The sequence below is a fragment of the Sprattus sprattus genome (genome assembly GCF_963457725.1).
Source record: "Sprattus sprattus genome assembly, chromosome: 11".
NCBI lineage: Eukaryota > Metazoa > Chordata > Actinopteri > Clupeiformes > Clupeidae > Sprattus > Sprattus sprattus.
In genome coordinates, this window is record NC_137909.1 from 10,372,852 (window position 1) to 10,389,849 (window position 16,998).

The following is a 16,998-nucleotide window of genomic DNA, read 5'->3' on the forward strand; positions in this document are numbered from 1 at the left end:
GTGTGTGTGTGTGTGTGTGTGTGTGTGTGTGTGTGTGTGCATGTGTAGGTATGTGTGTATGTTTCTGGGTGTGTGTGTGTCAATAAGCAGACTGAGTGTGGATGAGTGGGGGGAGCATTGAGGCTTTTGACAGTAGGGAGGGCACAGGCGAAGTAGGCCATAAGTAGATCATTTCATTTGGGAGAGCCCCCCAGCGCTCTCACTGCTGAGTGGAGTGTTTACCGCTCCGGAGCCCCTCAGTGGGGGTATTAACCAGACTCAGCTCAGAAACTAGGCCATCTGAAGGATACCCACTCACTCTGCAAGGAGAGGACAAAACACACACACACTCTCTCTCACACACACACACACACACACACGCACACACTCACTCTCTCACACACACACACACACATATACACAAAGACTAACACATGTACACAAACACACAGAGACACACATTCAGACACACACACACACACACACACAAACACAGAGAAACACTGCATTCTTTAAGCTCTAAATTTGCTAGTGAAACCAAAATAAGCTCACAGATTTGTGGTTCTTATAAGAGTTCAGAAACATATGTGCAACACCCCCCTGCCCCCCATCACTGTCCAATCTTCTCATTTTGGGAAATGAATGTGTGTCCGTGTGGCAGCCTGCGGCGGAGCGGGGCCGCGATTGCCCCCCGCTGAGCAGTGGCTGCCGTCCAGAGGAAAAAGCTCATTTCTAAAAGTGATCACTTCATTTAAGACGGCTCCTCCAGCCTGCCTGATTAGTCTGCTCAGCGCTCCGCTCGCCTGTGTAATCACCACATATGGCACCAACCAACAGCCTTCTCCACACAACACAACTACCCGCCTTCTCTGAGGCAAAACACAACTATTACTCTCAGTCAAAGTCTTCTCTGAGGCACAACACAAAAACTTCTCTCATTCAAAGTCTTCTCCACACAACACGTGTCTTCTCTTTGGCACAACACAACTATTACTCTCAGTCAAAGTCTTCTATTAGACATAACACAACTATTCCTCTCAGTCAAAGTATTGTATTAGACACAACACAACAACTCCTCTCAGTCAAATACTTCTCTTAGGCACAACACAACTATTCCTCTCAGTCAAATACTTCTCTTAGACACAACACAACTCTTCTCTGGCACAGCCTACTCCTAGAAACAATCTAACAACTCCTCTCAGTCACCGCCTTTTCTTAGGCCGTGTTAAAGGCAACCTCTTCAGATCCACACCCATCTCTGTTCTACCTAACGGTCGCCTCCAGGCATGTGTGTGTGTGTGTGTGTGTGTGAGACAGAGAGGCACTGACATATCTTACCAAGATCACCACCAAGCCCTTTCAATTACTCATGCAAACTAAGTGGCTATCAGTGGCTCAGGTTAAAGCTGCAAGGGCCTCCTCTTTCTCAGGAGGACCAGGTCTGCACTAGCACCCCCTCATTCTCAAATAATTACATGTGATTGAGCGCAGTAGGATATAATATCAGAGTTCAGGCACACAGTGTGAAAACTCAGCATCACCAAAAACACTTGGCTTAAACCGCAGTATGTACTGACAAATCCCACATATAACACAGCTATATCTGTGTGTGTTATGACTGATAATGACTGATGTACTGACTGTTTTTACCACTGACTGATTACCACTCACTGTAGTCCACAACCAAGCACGCTCAGTTATCATCTCCAAATTAGCCTCATTAGTGTCTCTGCAAACATAAGACACTGGACGTATGAGAGACTTAAACTCTCCCAGGACCCCCAGGCCTGCCCTAGCACTCGCCTGATGTTAATTAACCTTTAATGAATTCTGACTGACAGACCATCAGTGACAGCTTCCATACACTAGAGGAGTCAGAGAGAGCAGGATGTGTGTGATGCACAAGGAGCTGACAGCAAGCACATGTCTATGGCTGTCTGTGGTCTACATAAATCTCAGCTATTCAAATATGTCTATGGGCCTCATTTATAAAAAGTTGCGTAGAAACCATCCTACATTTTGTCTAAGACATTTCCTGAAATGAGTGTAAGTGAGATCCACAGAAAACGGACGTACACACAAAAAACACGTGTACGCCAATCCTTCAGTTGTAAATCACAAATGGTCGTTGAATTGTGCGCAACTGAATCTTCGCCCTCAAACCGCCCCTATTTAATCTAATCAGCATATTATCAATGCACAAACAGAGCGCATCCTCAATGCACAAACTCTATGTGACAGTGGCAATCAAGAAAGAAACATACGTGTACATGAGGCTGACATCGACGTTCTGCTGATGGAAGAGCCAAAACATCGTGAGAAAGCCTGTCTGGTGGCGTAATGGCAAAAGCAAAGTATTTGACATGTAGCCTAGTAGACACGTCTCCGAAGCACCAGCACCTGCGGCACGCACAGCACCAGAAGCCGCATCTGCGGCAGCAGCACCATGGCTTTGGTGCGCTCAACTACCGACCTGTGGCTACCGACATTTTGCTGGGCACTGTATGGAAATCTAATGAATCGCAGGCATATGGGATAGTATACTGCGAACAACATCGGGCAAAATTCTGCTTAATGATGACGGGGATTGCTCGACTGGTCTCCAATTTCTCATCGGAACGTTCCTGTACCCAGGAATCCAAGAACGGACAATACCTGAACGTGTATGGCCTGGTTGCCTCTGGTGCGCCTCTCTTGACGAGAGGCCATTTGGGCACAACGCTCTTGGCAAGCGGTACCTGCTTATCAGACATACATCATCCTGTGTCAAAAAGTCTGCGCGATCACAAATAAAACCCTCTCTCTCCTTATTGCGCAGTTGGCAATATCCTCTAACAACGCCAATGCAGCCATATCACCTACTGAAAACTAAGCCACTATTAGACTTTTTATAGGCTATAATTTTGAGCGAAATGTTTTACACCTGTGAAATTAAAACGGAATACCTATAAGACGTGAATCTCATTCATGTGTGAATTATTCTAATAGTTTATTTGATTTTATTGAGCGAAACATTAATTTGGCCTTTCACCATTAGCCCAAATGGTGACGGTGGTGCTGACAATGATGAAACTGCGTGTCGGCTGTCGGTGCTCGGAGAGTCCTGAATTCCTGCAGTACTCTAGTATTGCCGCAAGGAAATGTACTTACATGAACTGAAACCAGACGTAGAGATACGTCCTTTCCTACGTCTAAGACGGTTTTTATAAATCTGTACTTAGACGTGGATTTGATCGCACAGTCTACGATCAGTTCTGTGCGTAAGTACGCTTTATAAATGAGGCCCTATGACAGTCTGTGGTCTAAATAGATCTCAGCTCCCACACACACACATGTGGATGGCATTAGAGGTTAACTCATGATTCAATTTTTTTCCTACGATACTGATACATCACAATACAAGAAAACCCATGCTATTTTACAAAATAGAAACAATGTAAAGGGCACTCTGATCCCAGCCAGTAACTGTAGGCCTATTTTTGATAAATGTCTTCTTTTCTGTCAGTTATAATTGCATTTCATGACCAGTACCACTCTATGGTACACTGCTCTAAGAACCCCAGACAAGGAGGTGAGGGGTAGTTTATTATGTGAATAAATCAGAAAAAAATGCACCAATATTTAGAGCAAGTGTTTTGTTAACACATCACAATCAGAAATATCGCAATATACTGTATAGCCATTTCTCCATCCATCTCAGCTGCCACATACACATGTCTATAGTAGTCTGTGGCTTCAGTTCCCCCTGGCCTTATCAGTTATTTCCCCTCAGTTCACCTTATCACCCCCCAGGCCAGCTCAACCGTGCCACATCACACACTTCAGAGGACCGGTGACAGTGAAGTTGTGTGTCCTTTCCAAATGTCAGATGTCCCTCTCCAAAGCCGCGTGTGTGTGTGTTTGTGTGACAGTGGTGTGTGTGTGTGTGTGTGTGTGTGTGTGTGTGTGACAGCAGGTCAGAAATTAGAACAGAGGGAAGACAGGAGAGAAGGAAGGAGACACAGCCTGTGTCCTGCTCCCAAACACAGTAGGGAGGAGACATGACCTTCATACACAAATAGACCTCCGTTCCTTTTATAAAAGAAATATAGAAAACTTTCCCTCAAGATATTTATCATGCAGGGAGCCATTGGCAGGAAGGTGGAGTCGAGCTTGCTTCATTTTATTATCATTATCTGTTACGAGTTAGTCTACACTTCCTGTTCCCTGTGGCTCAGCAGTCATGGATCTTTAAGAGAGACAAAGACACAAAATGAACTTCATTTATTAGACAGAAGCAGTGAACTGGCATAGACAAACATCTATATGAGTACATTATCGCAACTATCAACACACTCCCAGCAGATGAACGCCATCCTTCCTCAGAGGATGGGATGTGCTGACTGGGACTGAAGCAGCTGCAGAGGGGGAGGCTGATGGCGAGAGGAGATGACATGGGTCTCATTCATAGGAAAGTTCACACACACAACTACTCCACCCTCCACCCACACCCACACACACACACATCTACAGGTCCCACACACACACAACTACTAACCCCCGCTACTGGGCTCCAGAGACTTTCAGATAGTATAACACCTGCAGTAGATGGTTTATCTCTAGAAAAAAACACCTGCAGTAGATGGTTTATCTCTAGAAAAAAACACCTGCAGTAGATGGTCTATCTCTAGTAAAAACACCTGCAGTAGACGGTCTATCTCTAGAAAAAAACACCTGCAGTAGATGGTCTATCCCTAGCAAAAACACCTGCAGTAGACGGTCTATCTCTAGCAAAAACACCTGCAGTAGATGGTCTATCCCTAGCAAAAACACCTGCAGTAGATGCTCTATCTCTAGTAAACAGGTCAACAACTCAATGCTACATTCACTCAGCTGCCAGCCACAAACAGACCGTAAAATGTACCTCCATTAGAGAGCAAATAGTCTCTCAGACAGAGAGAGACAAAGAGTCAGAGAGATAGAAAGAGGGAGAGAGAGAGAGAGAGGCAGAAGGAGGGAGCATAGGAGAGAGAGAGGGTGTGAGGGAAGTCCATATGCAGCTTCCCTTGAGGGCTGCAGTGAAAAGAGGCCAGCCCTCAGCTCTCCCTCTGGGTCAGGCGTGTCCTGCAGCGTGACATGATCCTAATCGATGTGAGCACCGGCGGGGGGGTGATGTCCAGGGCCCCGTGCCAGACAGGAAACACACTGACCAGGCTCCTCCAGGGTCCCGCTTGGCCCACACGATCCCGGGTCAGAGCGCTGCGCCGCTCCGAAACAGCCTTCCACAGTTGGGCTTTTGTCTTCCGCCGCTCTGTGCCCACAGCGACACGCCTTGACAGCACAGACACCTGCCCGTGCCACTCTGCCACCCTCAGCAGCGGCGCAGGGCATGTTTATCAGTGCACAGCAGATTGCCGTTGTCCACACACAGCACAGACAGAGGGAGAGAAAGAAAGAAAGATACTGAGCGCGAGCGAGAGAGGGAGAGATGAAGGGAAAAAGAGAGGGAGAGAAAGATAGAGAGAGAGACAGAGAAAGGGAGAGCGAGGAAGAGTGAGAGAGTGTTTGTGTTTATGTGTGTGTGAAGTCTGAAATAGAAAGCAGGAGAGAAAGAGTGACAGAGAGCAAACTGGAAAGCGTATAATAGAGGGTACACAGGCTAATTAAAGAAGGGCGGATTAATTAGGCTTTCAGTCTGCCTCTTATCCCCCCACTGTGCACCATCAGAACAGAACACATCGTGCCTAAAACACACACACACACACACACACACACCTACACAACTGCCCACAACACACCAGAACACAAGACACCTAACACACACACACCCAACAACACACCAGAACACAAGACCCCTAACCCACACACCCCCACAACACACACACACCAGAACACAAGACCCCTAAGACACACACACCCCCTCCCCACCCAACACACACACACCCCACACACACACACCCACACACCAGAACACATCACTTATCACAGACAATACACCACTTACACCATGCTACTCAACACAGACGGAGGGGAGGGAGATGTTCAGAAAAGCACACAGCCAGAGCAACTGCTCCTTCAACAGCAGGAAAACATATATTTACAATCACTGCCAACGGCGCCGATATGGTGTTAGAGAGTGTCAACGGTGAGTTAGTCGGTAAGCGTTTGGGCAGCTCAGACACACAGGGGTTCCCATATTACAGAGATGCATGATCCAGGGCCAGGTAAAGACACTGATTTAGCACTGCTCAGGGACCAGTGGGAAGCCTTGTTTAACTAAACTGAGACTCACTCCTTCTCCAGGACCACATGCAGCTGTGCATCACCACAAAGCCTCTGTGATCAGGTCAGTGCCATGATGCATATATGCCTATGTACCATGTATATGTGTGTTTGTGTGTGTGTGTGTGTGTGGTCAGGTCAGTAGCATGCAGCATGTGTGTGTGTGTGGTCAGGTGAGCAGCATCTTTGTGTGTGTGTGTGTGTGTGTGTGTGTGTGTGTGTTTGTGTGTGTGTGTGTGTGTGTGTGTGTGTGTGTGTGTGTGTGTGTGTGTGTGTGTGTGGTGTGTGTGTGTGTGTGTGTGTGTGGTCAGGTGAGCAGTATCTTTGTGTGTGTGTGTGTATGTGTGTGCGTGTGTTCAGTTCAAGGCTGCTAAAAAAACAGCGTCAGTGTTCTGCGAGTGCTAAGATCAGCTTCCTCCCACACACCCTGCATTTTCCCCGCACATACAGGAAGTCTTACACTCGGGGCCACTGCTCTGCTCCCATCCTCATCTCTGCAATTATCCCAGCTGAGGTCAAGGGGTCATACACACGCTCGCAGCACTGTTCCCCAGGAAACGACCCTGTGACCTCCTTAACGCTTTAGTTGAGGAGTCGTGTACAACTCTAAAGCATAGAGATAGGGCACGTTTGGGGACTCTGTGCTTTCATTTCTCCACACCGATCACCAGAGAGTTGCTAGAGTGACCTCTCACCCTGCCTCCACCCCAGAGTTCTGGCCCTGGGCACAGGCACAGCTAAACTGAGGAATATTTATCAGGCTCCGTGGCGATGGCCTGGCGGGTACCGTGGTGACAAGGCTCTGCTGAGCACCGTACGGGGCTGGAAAAACAGGGAGGCAAAGGCAGCCGTGGCCGGCCCCTCCTGGAGAGATTGACGGCAGGGTTTGTGGGTAGTAATTCATTTTGAGGGGGTGGCTGAAGTGCCCTTGCTCGATGCTCCCAGCACAAGTTTATGATAATCCTAATAAATTATGATGCAGCGCTGCGCCATTAAAAACTGTGATTGGCACTAAATCAAATAGGCTGCGCCTCTCAGGTCACATCCGGAGTGGCCTTCCATCTTTCTCTATCTCTCGCTCTGTTCGACCAGGCCTGTGGCCCTCGCTCTCCTTCCCTCACTGTCACTCTATCTCTCTCTCCCCCACTCTCACTGTATCTCTCTCTCTCCACCACTCTTTCATTCACTCTGTCATTTTTTCTCTCCTGCTCTCTCACTCTCTTTCTTTCTTTCTATGTTTCTTTCTCCCTTCTTTCCTTCCTTCCTTCCTTTATTTCTCCCTCTCTCCCACCCTCCATGTTTAACGAACCCTGCCCCCCCCCCTCCTTCTCTCTCCCTCTCCATCTCCTGCTTGCCCTCCCCTCTTTGGTCTTTGTCCGACGCTTCGTCTTCATCCCTTGTTCTATAGCACTCTTACCCTACGTGTCCTCTGCATGACACACACCTGACCACATGCAGCTGTGCCCCCTCCTCCGGGCCACACACCTGATTCAGACTCTGCTGTGTAGATGCGTCAGCCAGGTAGAAGCACTCTAACACTCTAACATCAGCCAGGTGAAAGCACTCTAACATTACAAAGTCTTTGAAATGGAAACATTGGAGGCCCACGCTTTAAAAATTCACTCAAAATAGTTAAAGACGGTTTTATGACAGACATTGCATTTGTCCCAGACCCTGGCTGTCCCGACACATTTAGGGATCCCTTTTCTGACTATGGAGACACTCCACTTGAGCTAGGAACACACTTCATAGTCTGTCAGACACACACACACACAAAGGCCACACCAGCTTAGATTCTTCAGGCTGTCGACATGTTGTGTCTGATTTTTCACTGGGGCTGTGTCTGTCATCACTTTTCTGTCTGCACAGTGTTGAGCACAAGTTGTCGACCAATAACCAAAATTGAAGCCCGAATTTAATCTTGAGCGAGCACTTTAGCCAACTGGGTTGATAGATCCATTTTCATTATGTGCACAGGTCAAAACAACAAATGCATCCATTTGTTAACAGAAATGTGGTTAATCTGATGATAATTACTAAACACACTGATAGAATGTTCTTTGAAATCGAGGACATTAGTTTTCATTAAAATACCAGACAGCCAATGCAAACAGTAGAGTCTGCTCTGGGTTCGGCTGTCCATATCTCTACATCTGAATAGTACACATTCATTCAGGGCACTATCTTTACTCTTAGTTGTACGTTAGACGTTAGACATCTGACACACACAATGATTCAGTCAGACCTCTGATGGGTGATTCTGTCAAAAAAGATAATATCCAGATTATACCCTGATAACACCATTCCCCAAAACGGTGTAACGTGGGCATGTGAGTGAAAGGTAGGAGTGGAGGCTATATGTTAGGAAAATGCACAGAAAAAACATGATAAAATATAAAGGGCAAATGCCTTTGTCTCCACACGCTTGGTCAGGCTGACCTTTAACGCACACACACACACACACACACACACACACACACACACACACACACACACACACACACACACACACACACACACACCTAACCACAAACACAAAGACAACACAGTACATAAGAGTACAATTGAAACAGACAGAACTGGAGCTAAATGACCCAATTGTTTTTCGAGAAAAACATGCTGTTTTGTAATTTGTGGTGTGATCATTGTTTGACATTCTGTGTGTTCATGATATATAGCACTGGTTAAGTAAAGGATGTGGATGTTTGTGTGTGTGCCCATGTGTGTGTGTGTGTGTGTGTGTGTGTGTGTCCATGGTTAAGTACTGAATGAGTGTGTGTGTCTGAATGAGTGTCTCTGTGTGTGTATGTGTCCATGGTTAAGTAAAGAATGTTTGTGTGTCCATGCCAAGAAAAGAGTGTGTGTGTGTATTTCTGTGTTCCCATGGTTGAGTCAAGGATGAGTGTAAGTGGTTAAGTAAAGGAGAGGGTTCTCGACTCTCAGGAACACATCAGGATTCAAGGACCAATCAATCCTAAATGAGCCTATTGTCACTTTTGTCGATAACGAGTGTTTATTACTTTGCTAATCCAAATCAATAAGACGTAGGTAATGTCTGAGGCTGAAAAATGCTCCAGTCATGGCATTTAAGCCTCTCAAAGAGGCAGCAGAGTACTTCAACTTACTCTCTCTCTCTCTCATCAACTGGATACAGGTAAGATAATTTCCTATCTATCCATCTTCCGATCCATCCATCTATCTATCTATCTATCTATCTATCTATCTATCTATCTATCTATCTACATTCAAATTCAAAAGACGATTTATTAGCATGACCATAATGTTCTACAGTATTGCCAAAGCATTTCAGTTGGGTGTACACTGTATACACAAGATACATTAGAAGGGAAATGGATTGGAAAAAAATAAATTAAATAAAATTAAAAAAAAATCATTATCATATCTATATATCTATCTATCTATCTATCTATCTATCTATCTATCTATCTATCTATCTATATATATATATATATATATATATATATATCTGTCTATCTATCAACCTATCTCTCTATCTATCTATCTATTTATCTATATATATATCTTTCTATCTATCTATCTGTCCGCGAACCTATCCATTTCTCTGTTTGTCTATGAGTGGTGTATATCAGTTATTCATGTAGGACTAGATTGCTTTCGAGTCTATGTATTTCCAGTGTGCAATCCAAGAGCTAGCCCAAGTGCTTGGCTCCCCTCAGCATGCCCGTGGACTAGTGTGTATGTCGGAGGGGTGAGTCAGTGCTACTGCAGGACGTGAATGATAGCAAATGTGTGTTTGAATCCAGTCTGTGTCCTTTAATGAAAGCAGCTTGTAAGTGCGACATGCAGGTCGAATACTAAATCTGCGGTGCGGGGATGGAACTCATCAATCTGACATGACGTGTTTTTTCCTGCGCGCCGGCGCAGCCAGAGCCCATTAGATCCGACACGCCGCAGCCATTACTGAGGGGCTTCGCTTACCAGCACACACTACACGCACTATCCATAGTTCATGCACATGCCGGCACACACTACACACACCAGCACCCACAACACACACTCATACACATGCCGGTAGACACTACACACACTCCAGCACAGACAACAAACACTCATACACAAGCCGGCAGACACTACACTCAGCCATACACACACCAGCACACACTACACAGTCTCATACACACTCCACAATACACGTCGCATGAGTCTGATCCAAAAAAAAAAAAACATAGCATTCAAGATGAACCCATCAGCACACGCTTCATCGTACACAAACTCTTTCTATTCTCACACACACATTCTTCACATTTAGATACACTCCCTCCACGTTCACATACACACTATCTCCATATTCATACACAGACTCTCCCCACTGTCACATTCATACACACACACTCCACACTCAAGATCATTTACATTCTCCCTCCATTTTCACTTGTTGTCACATATTTTCCCTACCCTCAAACACATACACACACTCTTTCAACATTAATAACCACACTCTCTCCATGCTCACACTCATATACATAATCCATCCACATTCATACACACATGGTCTCTTGGCACGCACACACACACACACACCTACAGACACATTCTCCCACATACGGAGTGTTTGCGGAGCGTAGCGCGGAGTTGGCACGGCCTACTGTATGACTCATGGTGGCGCGCGATGAGAGGGGACGGCGTCTCCTGCGCCACGCTCAGAAACTCATCTGTGAGGAGAGGCGGGAGCATTTGATGAGGGACGTCTGCTCTTGTCAGCCTTTGTTGTCTGCTCTCTGACTGCCGATTGCGTCTCAGAGCGAGCCAGGGCGGCCTGCGGGTCTCTGATCTCTCTCACAAAGCTTCCTTGAGCTGCGGGAGATCACAGGGCAGACGGGCGGGCAAGCGGGGAACGGTAGCAGGGGACGGGAGCGGGGTACGGATAAGCCATCTGACGGCCAGGGAGCCCTGCTGTTATGAGCCGACTGTTCCACGCGTCCAGCTCCTTCAGATGCCCACTGCCCTGATCTGATGAGCTGGCCTACCCCCTACCTCTGCCACCTTCATGCCTGTCCCATGTGCCCCCAGCCTACGGGGGCATCTGTCTAAGCTCTGTGAGCTCGGTTCTCTAATAAACTTAGATGACCCGTATCTATGCCAGCCAGTCCGCAGTATGACAAACACACTACAAGACCAAAAACAAAACTGCTACAGCAACAGCCAACACAGACCAACGTCATGGTCAAAGACAAACACCAATACTACTGACACTATATCACAGGCAGTCATCAGTGAATTCACAGTTAAACAGGAACACACACACCAGGACTGACGTTAGTGCAACGCAGATATCACGGCAGTTCAGTCTTTCATGGGTTCAAATGGAGCATACATCCTGTGATGTATATGATAAAAGACTGCAAAATATGCCAACAACATACTAGTTTGGGACAAAACAAGAGCAGACATCTTATGTGCACCTCAGAGCATCAAAGAGCTCTCACAACTAGAACTCAGAGAGGGGAGCTGTTTTAGTTTAATGAAGGGTGCGGTGTTGCGAGGGAAGGAACAAAGCTCTCGCTAAGGCTGGGGCGAGAATCAAAAGATCTGGACATGAAGAACAGCAGTAGAACAAAAAGGCCAAGGGAGAGAGGCAAAGGAATGAGGTGTTTCTGTTTAAGAAGGTGTGATTAAAAAAAAGCTCGTTGGCGCAGGGAGAGGAAGTAAAAGAGGTAGCAACACTCCCCGCTCCATTGGCAGGTAGTGTGATCGCTGTATTGGTGATCTAACGGGCTCATTAAGCGCGGATCAAACGGAGCATCGAGAGCTGAAGGGGGAGAGTGGAAGAGTGTACGAGACAGGATTAACAGGATGATATTCTTATGCACGCGTGAGTGTTTGAAGTCCCCTGCGCGCCTAACCGTAGACTCTCAGCCATCTTACGTGTATTAGACAGCAGAACATTTATTAGGCCTAGTACTTTTGTTTTTCTATTTTTTTGCCCCTGGCACACGTCTTTCAGGTTGACATGTTGTTCATATTATAAGCAATTAACATTCTGACCTGATGTACACACCCATCAAGCTCAAGACACACACACCCACACACACATACACATACACATACACACTGGTGACAGCCCACATGTTCTTGAGACACCTATTGCAGAATGAAACCCCCTCAGGCAGCAGGCACCGGTTATGACACACACTCTCACAAGCTCAACACACACACATACACATACAGACAGACACACACACACTCACACACACACACTTTCACAAGCTCAACACAAGCACATACAGACAGACACACACACACACTCACACACACACACTTTCAGAAGCTCAACACACACACACACACACACACACACACACACACACACACACACACACACACATACACATACAGACAGACAGACAAACACACACTCACACACACACTTTCAAGACGTACTCAAAAGAAGCCGAGGCCCCAATTACACGCGAGGAAAACAACAGGCCCTCAAAGCCAAGCTGAAGTGTGTCATCTCCGCTTAGCAAGGTGTCCTCTCATGGAGAACAGCAGACACTATTCAAAGACACAATATCCAGCATGAGGCAGCATACCTGTTGGCTTCCAAAGAGAACGTCTACTGCATCCACTCGACTGCGTTCCCCTCTTAAGTCTTAGCACCGTTTTCAGTAACCACCATAGTTCAAGCACTGCCTAATTGTGTGGCTGTGCCAATAATGTAACATTATGTAAGTGGGTAGGGAATTAGAGCTCGCCAAAGCACCAAACCCTTCCTCATCTCCTCCACACTCGCAAACACACTCTATTGCTGGACATAAATCATACAGGTCATTTACTTTGTTAACACAGGTAGGACCCATATTTCTCTATCTTTCCACTTATCTTTCCTGATTGATCTATTTGATTATCTATCTATTGATCGATCCATTGATCTATCCATTTATCCATCTATCTATCGATCTGTTGACAGATGAATACACAAACTCAGCGCTGTTCCTTTCAGGTGATCTGTTGAACAGCCATGTGGTCATTTGTACACCATGCAAGACAGAGAGCACGCTGTCATGAGGGCAGCTACCCCGAGCTGCCCTGGACCGTCTAAAAAAGCCCCGTGGAACTCAAACGCTCAGAGCTCAGCGAGATGCTGCTGGCTATTGTGCTAAAATTGGCCGGGCTTATGTACAGAAAAGCAGTCGCATTGACGAGCTCGCTACAGAGGGGGGAGAAAAAAAAATCAATGGGCCATTTTGGAAGAGAATAAATGGGCAATCACACACATGAAAAAAACTCTCAGAATTCATGAAGAATAACACTGTCACTTATTTCAATGCTGCACACTATTCCCATACACGGCTATCTGGCACAGGGGGAGCTTGCTGCTTTTGGTATGCAACACGTGTATTGTCACTATGACCCCTTCCTCCTTTCACAGGCAAAGAAAGGAGAATAATGAAGAGCTGGATGAACAAGAAGTGATGTCTTGTACATAGAAAAACTGCATAATTCCAGAGAATATAGCAGATAAAGTAAGTGCCCTAAAACCTCACACTGGATATCCTGAGCATCTTATCAGCATTCCATCCTACATGGAAAATTACAGCCAGCCAGCAGGCCTGTGTGTGGGGACTGAGATTACCATCACATGTGTTCTCCTAAAAAGCATCAGAAGCCCCCAAGAAGGCTGTGTGTGTGTGTGTATGTGTGTGTGTGTGTTAGTGTGTCTGAAATTATGTGTGCTAGTGTATGTGCGCGTGTCAGAAAATGTACGTGTTTGTCAGTGTGTGTGTTAATTGTGTTTGTGTGTGTGTTTTAATTTAGCAGAGTGACGGTGCAGAGGAGTTTATCTTACCTCACACTCGCGCGAGCCGGACACAGAGTAGGCACAAGGGCCAGTGCCGTTGACCAGCACGTCGGTGGCCTCTGCGCCTGTGGGCTTGTAGTCCACATAGTACTCCTGCAGCGGCGAGCTGAGTGTGCTCTCCGTCTCGCGGGCCTTTTTCCGCCGCTTGCGTGCCGACGCAGAGTTCTCCTGCAGCTGCTTTACGCTGCTGGGATAGCGCTTCCATGACACGTAGATCACCAGCAGGATCATGGCCACAGACAGGAAGAGTGCCACGCTGCCCGCCACGATCTTGTGGAAAGACACCGGCTCCAGGTCCTGCTCGGGATGGGGGGGAGACACCTGGGTGGGGGGGAACGGAGTGGCCACCCCCCAGGGGGTCCCCTCCACCTTCTTCCCGTGGCCAGAAGTGAAGGAGGGGGTGTAAGGGCGGGGCTCAGTCTCAGCAGGTGTCCTGAAGGCGGTGGCCGGGGTGCTGGTGGGGGTGGTCGGGGTGAGCTTGCAGACACCTTTGGACTCCACGGCCTCCATGACCTTCTCACCCTGCTGTTCCTTCGGGGAGGCGCAGATCATGGTGATCTCCTTGTTGCCCTTGAGGTTCCTCAGCCAAACCATCAGGGGGCAGACCACGGGGCCGCAGTCCCACATGTTGCCGGCCAGGCCAATAGTGGTGACAGACACCCAGTTGGACACCGCCTCCTGGGAGATGTTCACCAGCTTGTTGGAGTCCAGGTTGAGCGTGTGCAGGTTAGGCATCCACTGGTACACCTCGGGGTCAATCTCCAGCAGCTCGTTGCCGGAAAGATCCATCTTCTGCAGGGAGGTCCAGGTCCACGTCAGCCCCTGGTTCATGGAGCGGATCCGGTTCCACTGCAGGTAGAGCGCACGCAGGTTATACAGGCGTGGGAACAGTGAGAAGTTGATCTTGGAGAATTGGTTGTGTTCCAAGTGCAGCTCGGTGAGTTTCACCAGGCCCGAGAAGGCGTTGCGGGTGATGCTGCGGAGGCGGTTGTAGCCCAGGTCCAGGAACTCCAGGTTGCGGCAGTCCTGGAAGAGGCGCACAGGGATGTTCTTGAGGGAGTTGGAGCGCATGTGGAGGCTGAGCAGCTTGCGCAGACCCTGAAACTGGCCTGGCTGCAGAGCCTGCAGCTTGTTGTAAGACAGGTCCAGATTGCGCAGGTTCGGCACCAGATGGAAAGTGGTGTTGTGCAGCATGGTGATCTTGTTGGAGCTGAGGATGAGCTCCTTGAGCCGGCGGATACCTTGAAAGGCGCGGGCATCCACAGTGGAGATGTAGTTGTGATCCAGGTAGAGCCAGATTAGCTGGTTCAGGCCCACAAACTGGCCTGCTCTCAGGCTGGCCAGGCTGTTGTAGCGCAGGGACAGGCCTTGGCAGCCGCCCGACAGGTTCTTAGGGACATCGCGGAAGGCACTGGACTCGCAGTAGACGATCTTGCCATCGCAGCGACAGCTCTTGGGACACGGGCGCTCGCCGAGGCATGGCAGCGCCGAAAGCCAGGCCTGCACCAGCAAAGGCACCATGAACCAACGGCGCCGCATGGCAGAGCCTATATACACACACACACACACACACACACACACACACACACACACACACACACACACACAAAGAGAGAGCAAAGAGACAGCAATTTAAAAATAGCAATAGCTACAACAGGGGAGGAGGGTAGCCGTAACACAGTGGTAGCGCCACCTAGTGTCCACAATAACCCAGCTTCAATTCTGGCCTATCATATCCTTACTGTCTTATTGAATAAAAGCTAGAACCCCCACCCTTTCCAAAAAGCTACAGCTGGAACCTTTCCAGAGGACAGCGGAGTCTGGGCCAGATATGGGCCAGATATGGCATGGGCCCAGGCCTGAGTCGGCTTCTGTCACATCTGATCAGTTATGCTGGATGAGCAAGGCTGATCCACTCCTAATTATAAACATGTACATCAATTAACCGCTCAACCCCGACCACTCAACTCTGCTCACACAAGCAAGAAAGCAGGTCTAGGGAGGAAGAAAGGCAGGCAAGGGAGAGATGAGGATGTGTTGGTAATTTGGTTTAAACCCCTAACCCCCTTCTACCCCCCCCCCCCCCCCACAAGGGCATGTTCCAGCTGTCCCCGTCAGCAGTGCGTGGCCCACTCCGAGTCCCGCAGGACAACACAGGAGGACTCATAAAAGGCCGGCTGGTGGCCAGCACATCAGCATTCACACCGACACGCCTCCGTACACAAATCTGGAGGCGTATCAATTTAGCATCTCTTCACTCTGCACTGAAGCGGAGCCCAACGCTTACAAGAACCTGACTGAATCACGGCTTCCAGCCCCTACCCAGCCCCCACCCAGCCCCCACCCAACCCAGTTTAATCGCACCAGTCAGAGCCCTAGCAGCCCTGTGCAATTAAATACAATAAAAGTGCAATTATTCATATAAATCATTAACCACGATTACAATACAATGTCAGTTACATGACTTCTTACAGAGAACAAACTTTTGTTTTCTATGGTGAAAATATGAAAGAAATACATGTTAAACTGTATGAAATGTACAATTTGAAATATCACATCTTGCATAAAAGCACAGACGTATGAAGGGTTTGAAAGGTCTCATCTGAAACACATATTTAGTTTTTACTGGAGATGCTTTTGTGATCTATTATTCAGGTTAAATCTGCACTATATTTAAAAATACCGATAGTTCAATAATTCTCTTTCACTTTAGGAACGACTTTGCCAACTCTTTTGATAAGAAGGTTCAATAACAACATAGAGCATATGTTAACTAATAGAACTATTGTGTTTGTTGCCAGGCATCTGCGGATTCCATATGGAGGTTTATGTGTGTGGGTGTCCGTGCGTGTGTGTGTGTGTGTGTGTGTGTGTGTGTGTGTGTGCTTGTGTGAGTGTGAAGGTGTGTGCGTGTG

General features: G+C 47.6%; 1 protein-coding gene across 1 annotated transcript in view; it reads right to left on the reverse strand.

The window, feature by feature from the left end:
- The window catches only part of LOC308372302 (leucine-rich repeat transmembrane neuronal protein 4), a gene marked incomplete at its 3' end in the record, with an annotated part of 90,874 nt that extends 75,249 nt beyond the window's left edge, over nucleotides 1-15,625 (reverse strand). Inside the window, exon 1 of the mRNA XM_080847459.1 lies at nucleotides 14,072-15,625. Within this exon, the coding sequence (XP_080703585.1) occupies nucleotides 14,072-15,622 (1,551 nt within the window). The 5' untranslated portion in view covers nucleotides 15,623-15,625. The remainder of the gene's footprint in view (nucleotides 1-14,071) is intronic.
- Between the last annotated feature and the right edge of the window lie 1,373 nt (nucleotides 15,626-16,998).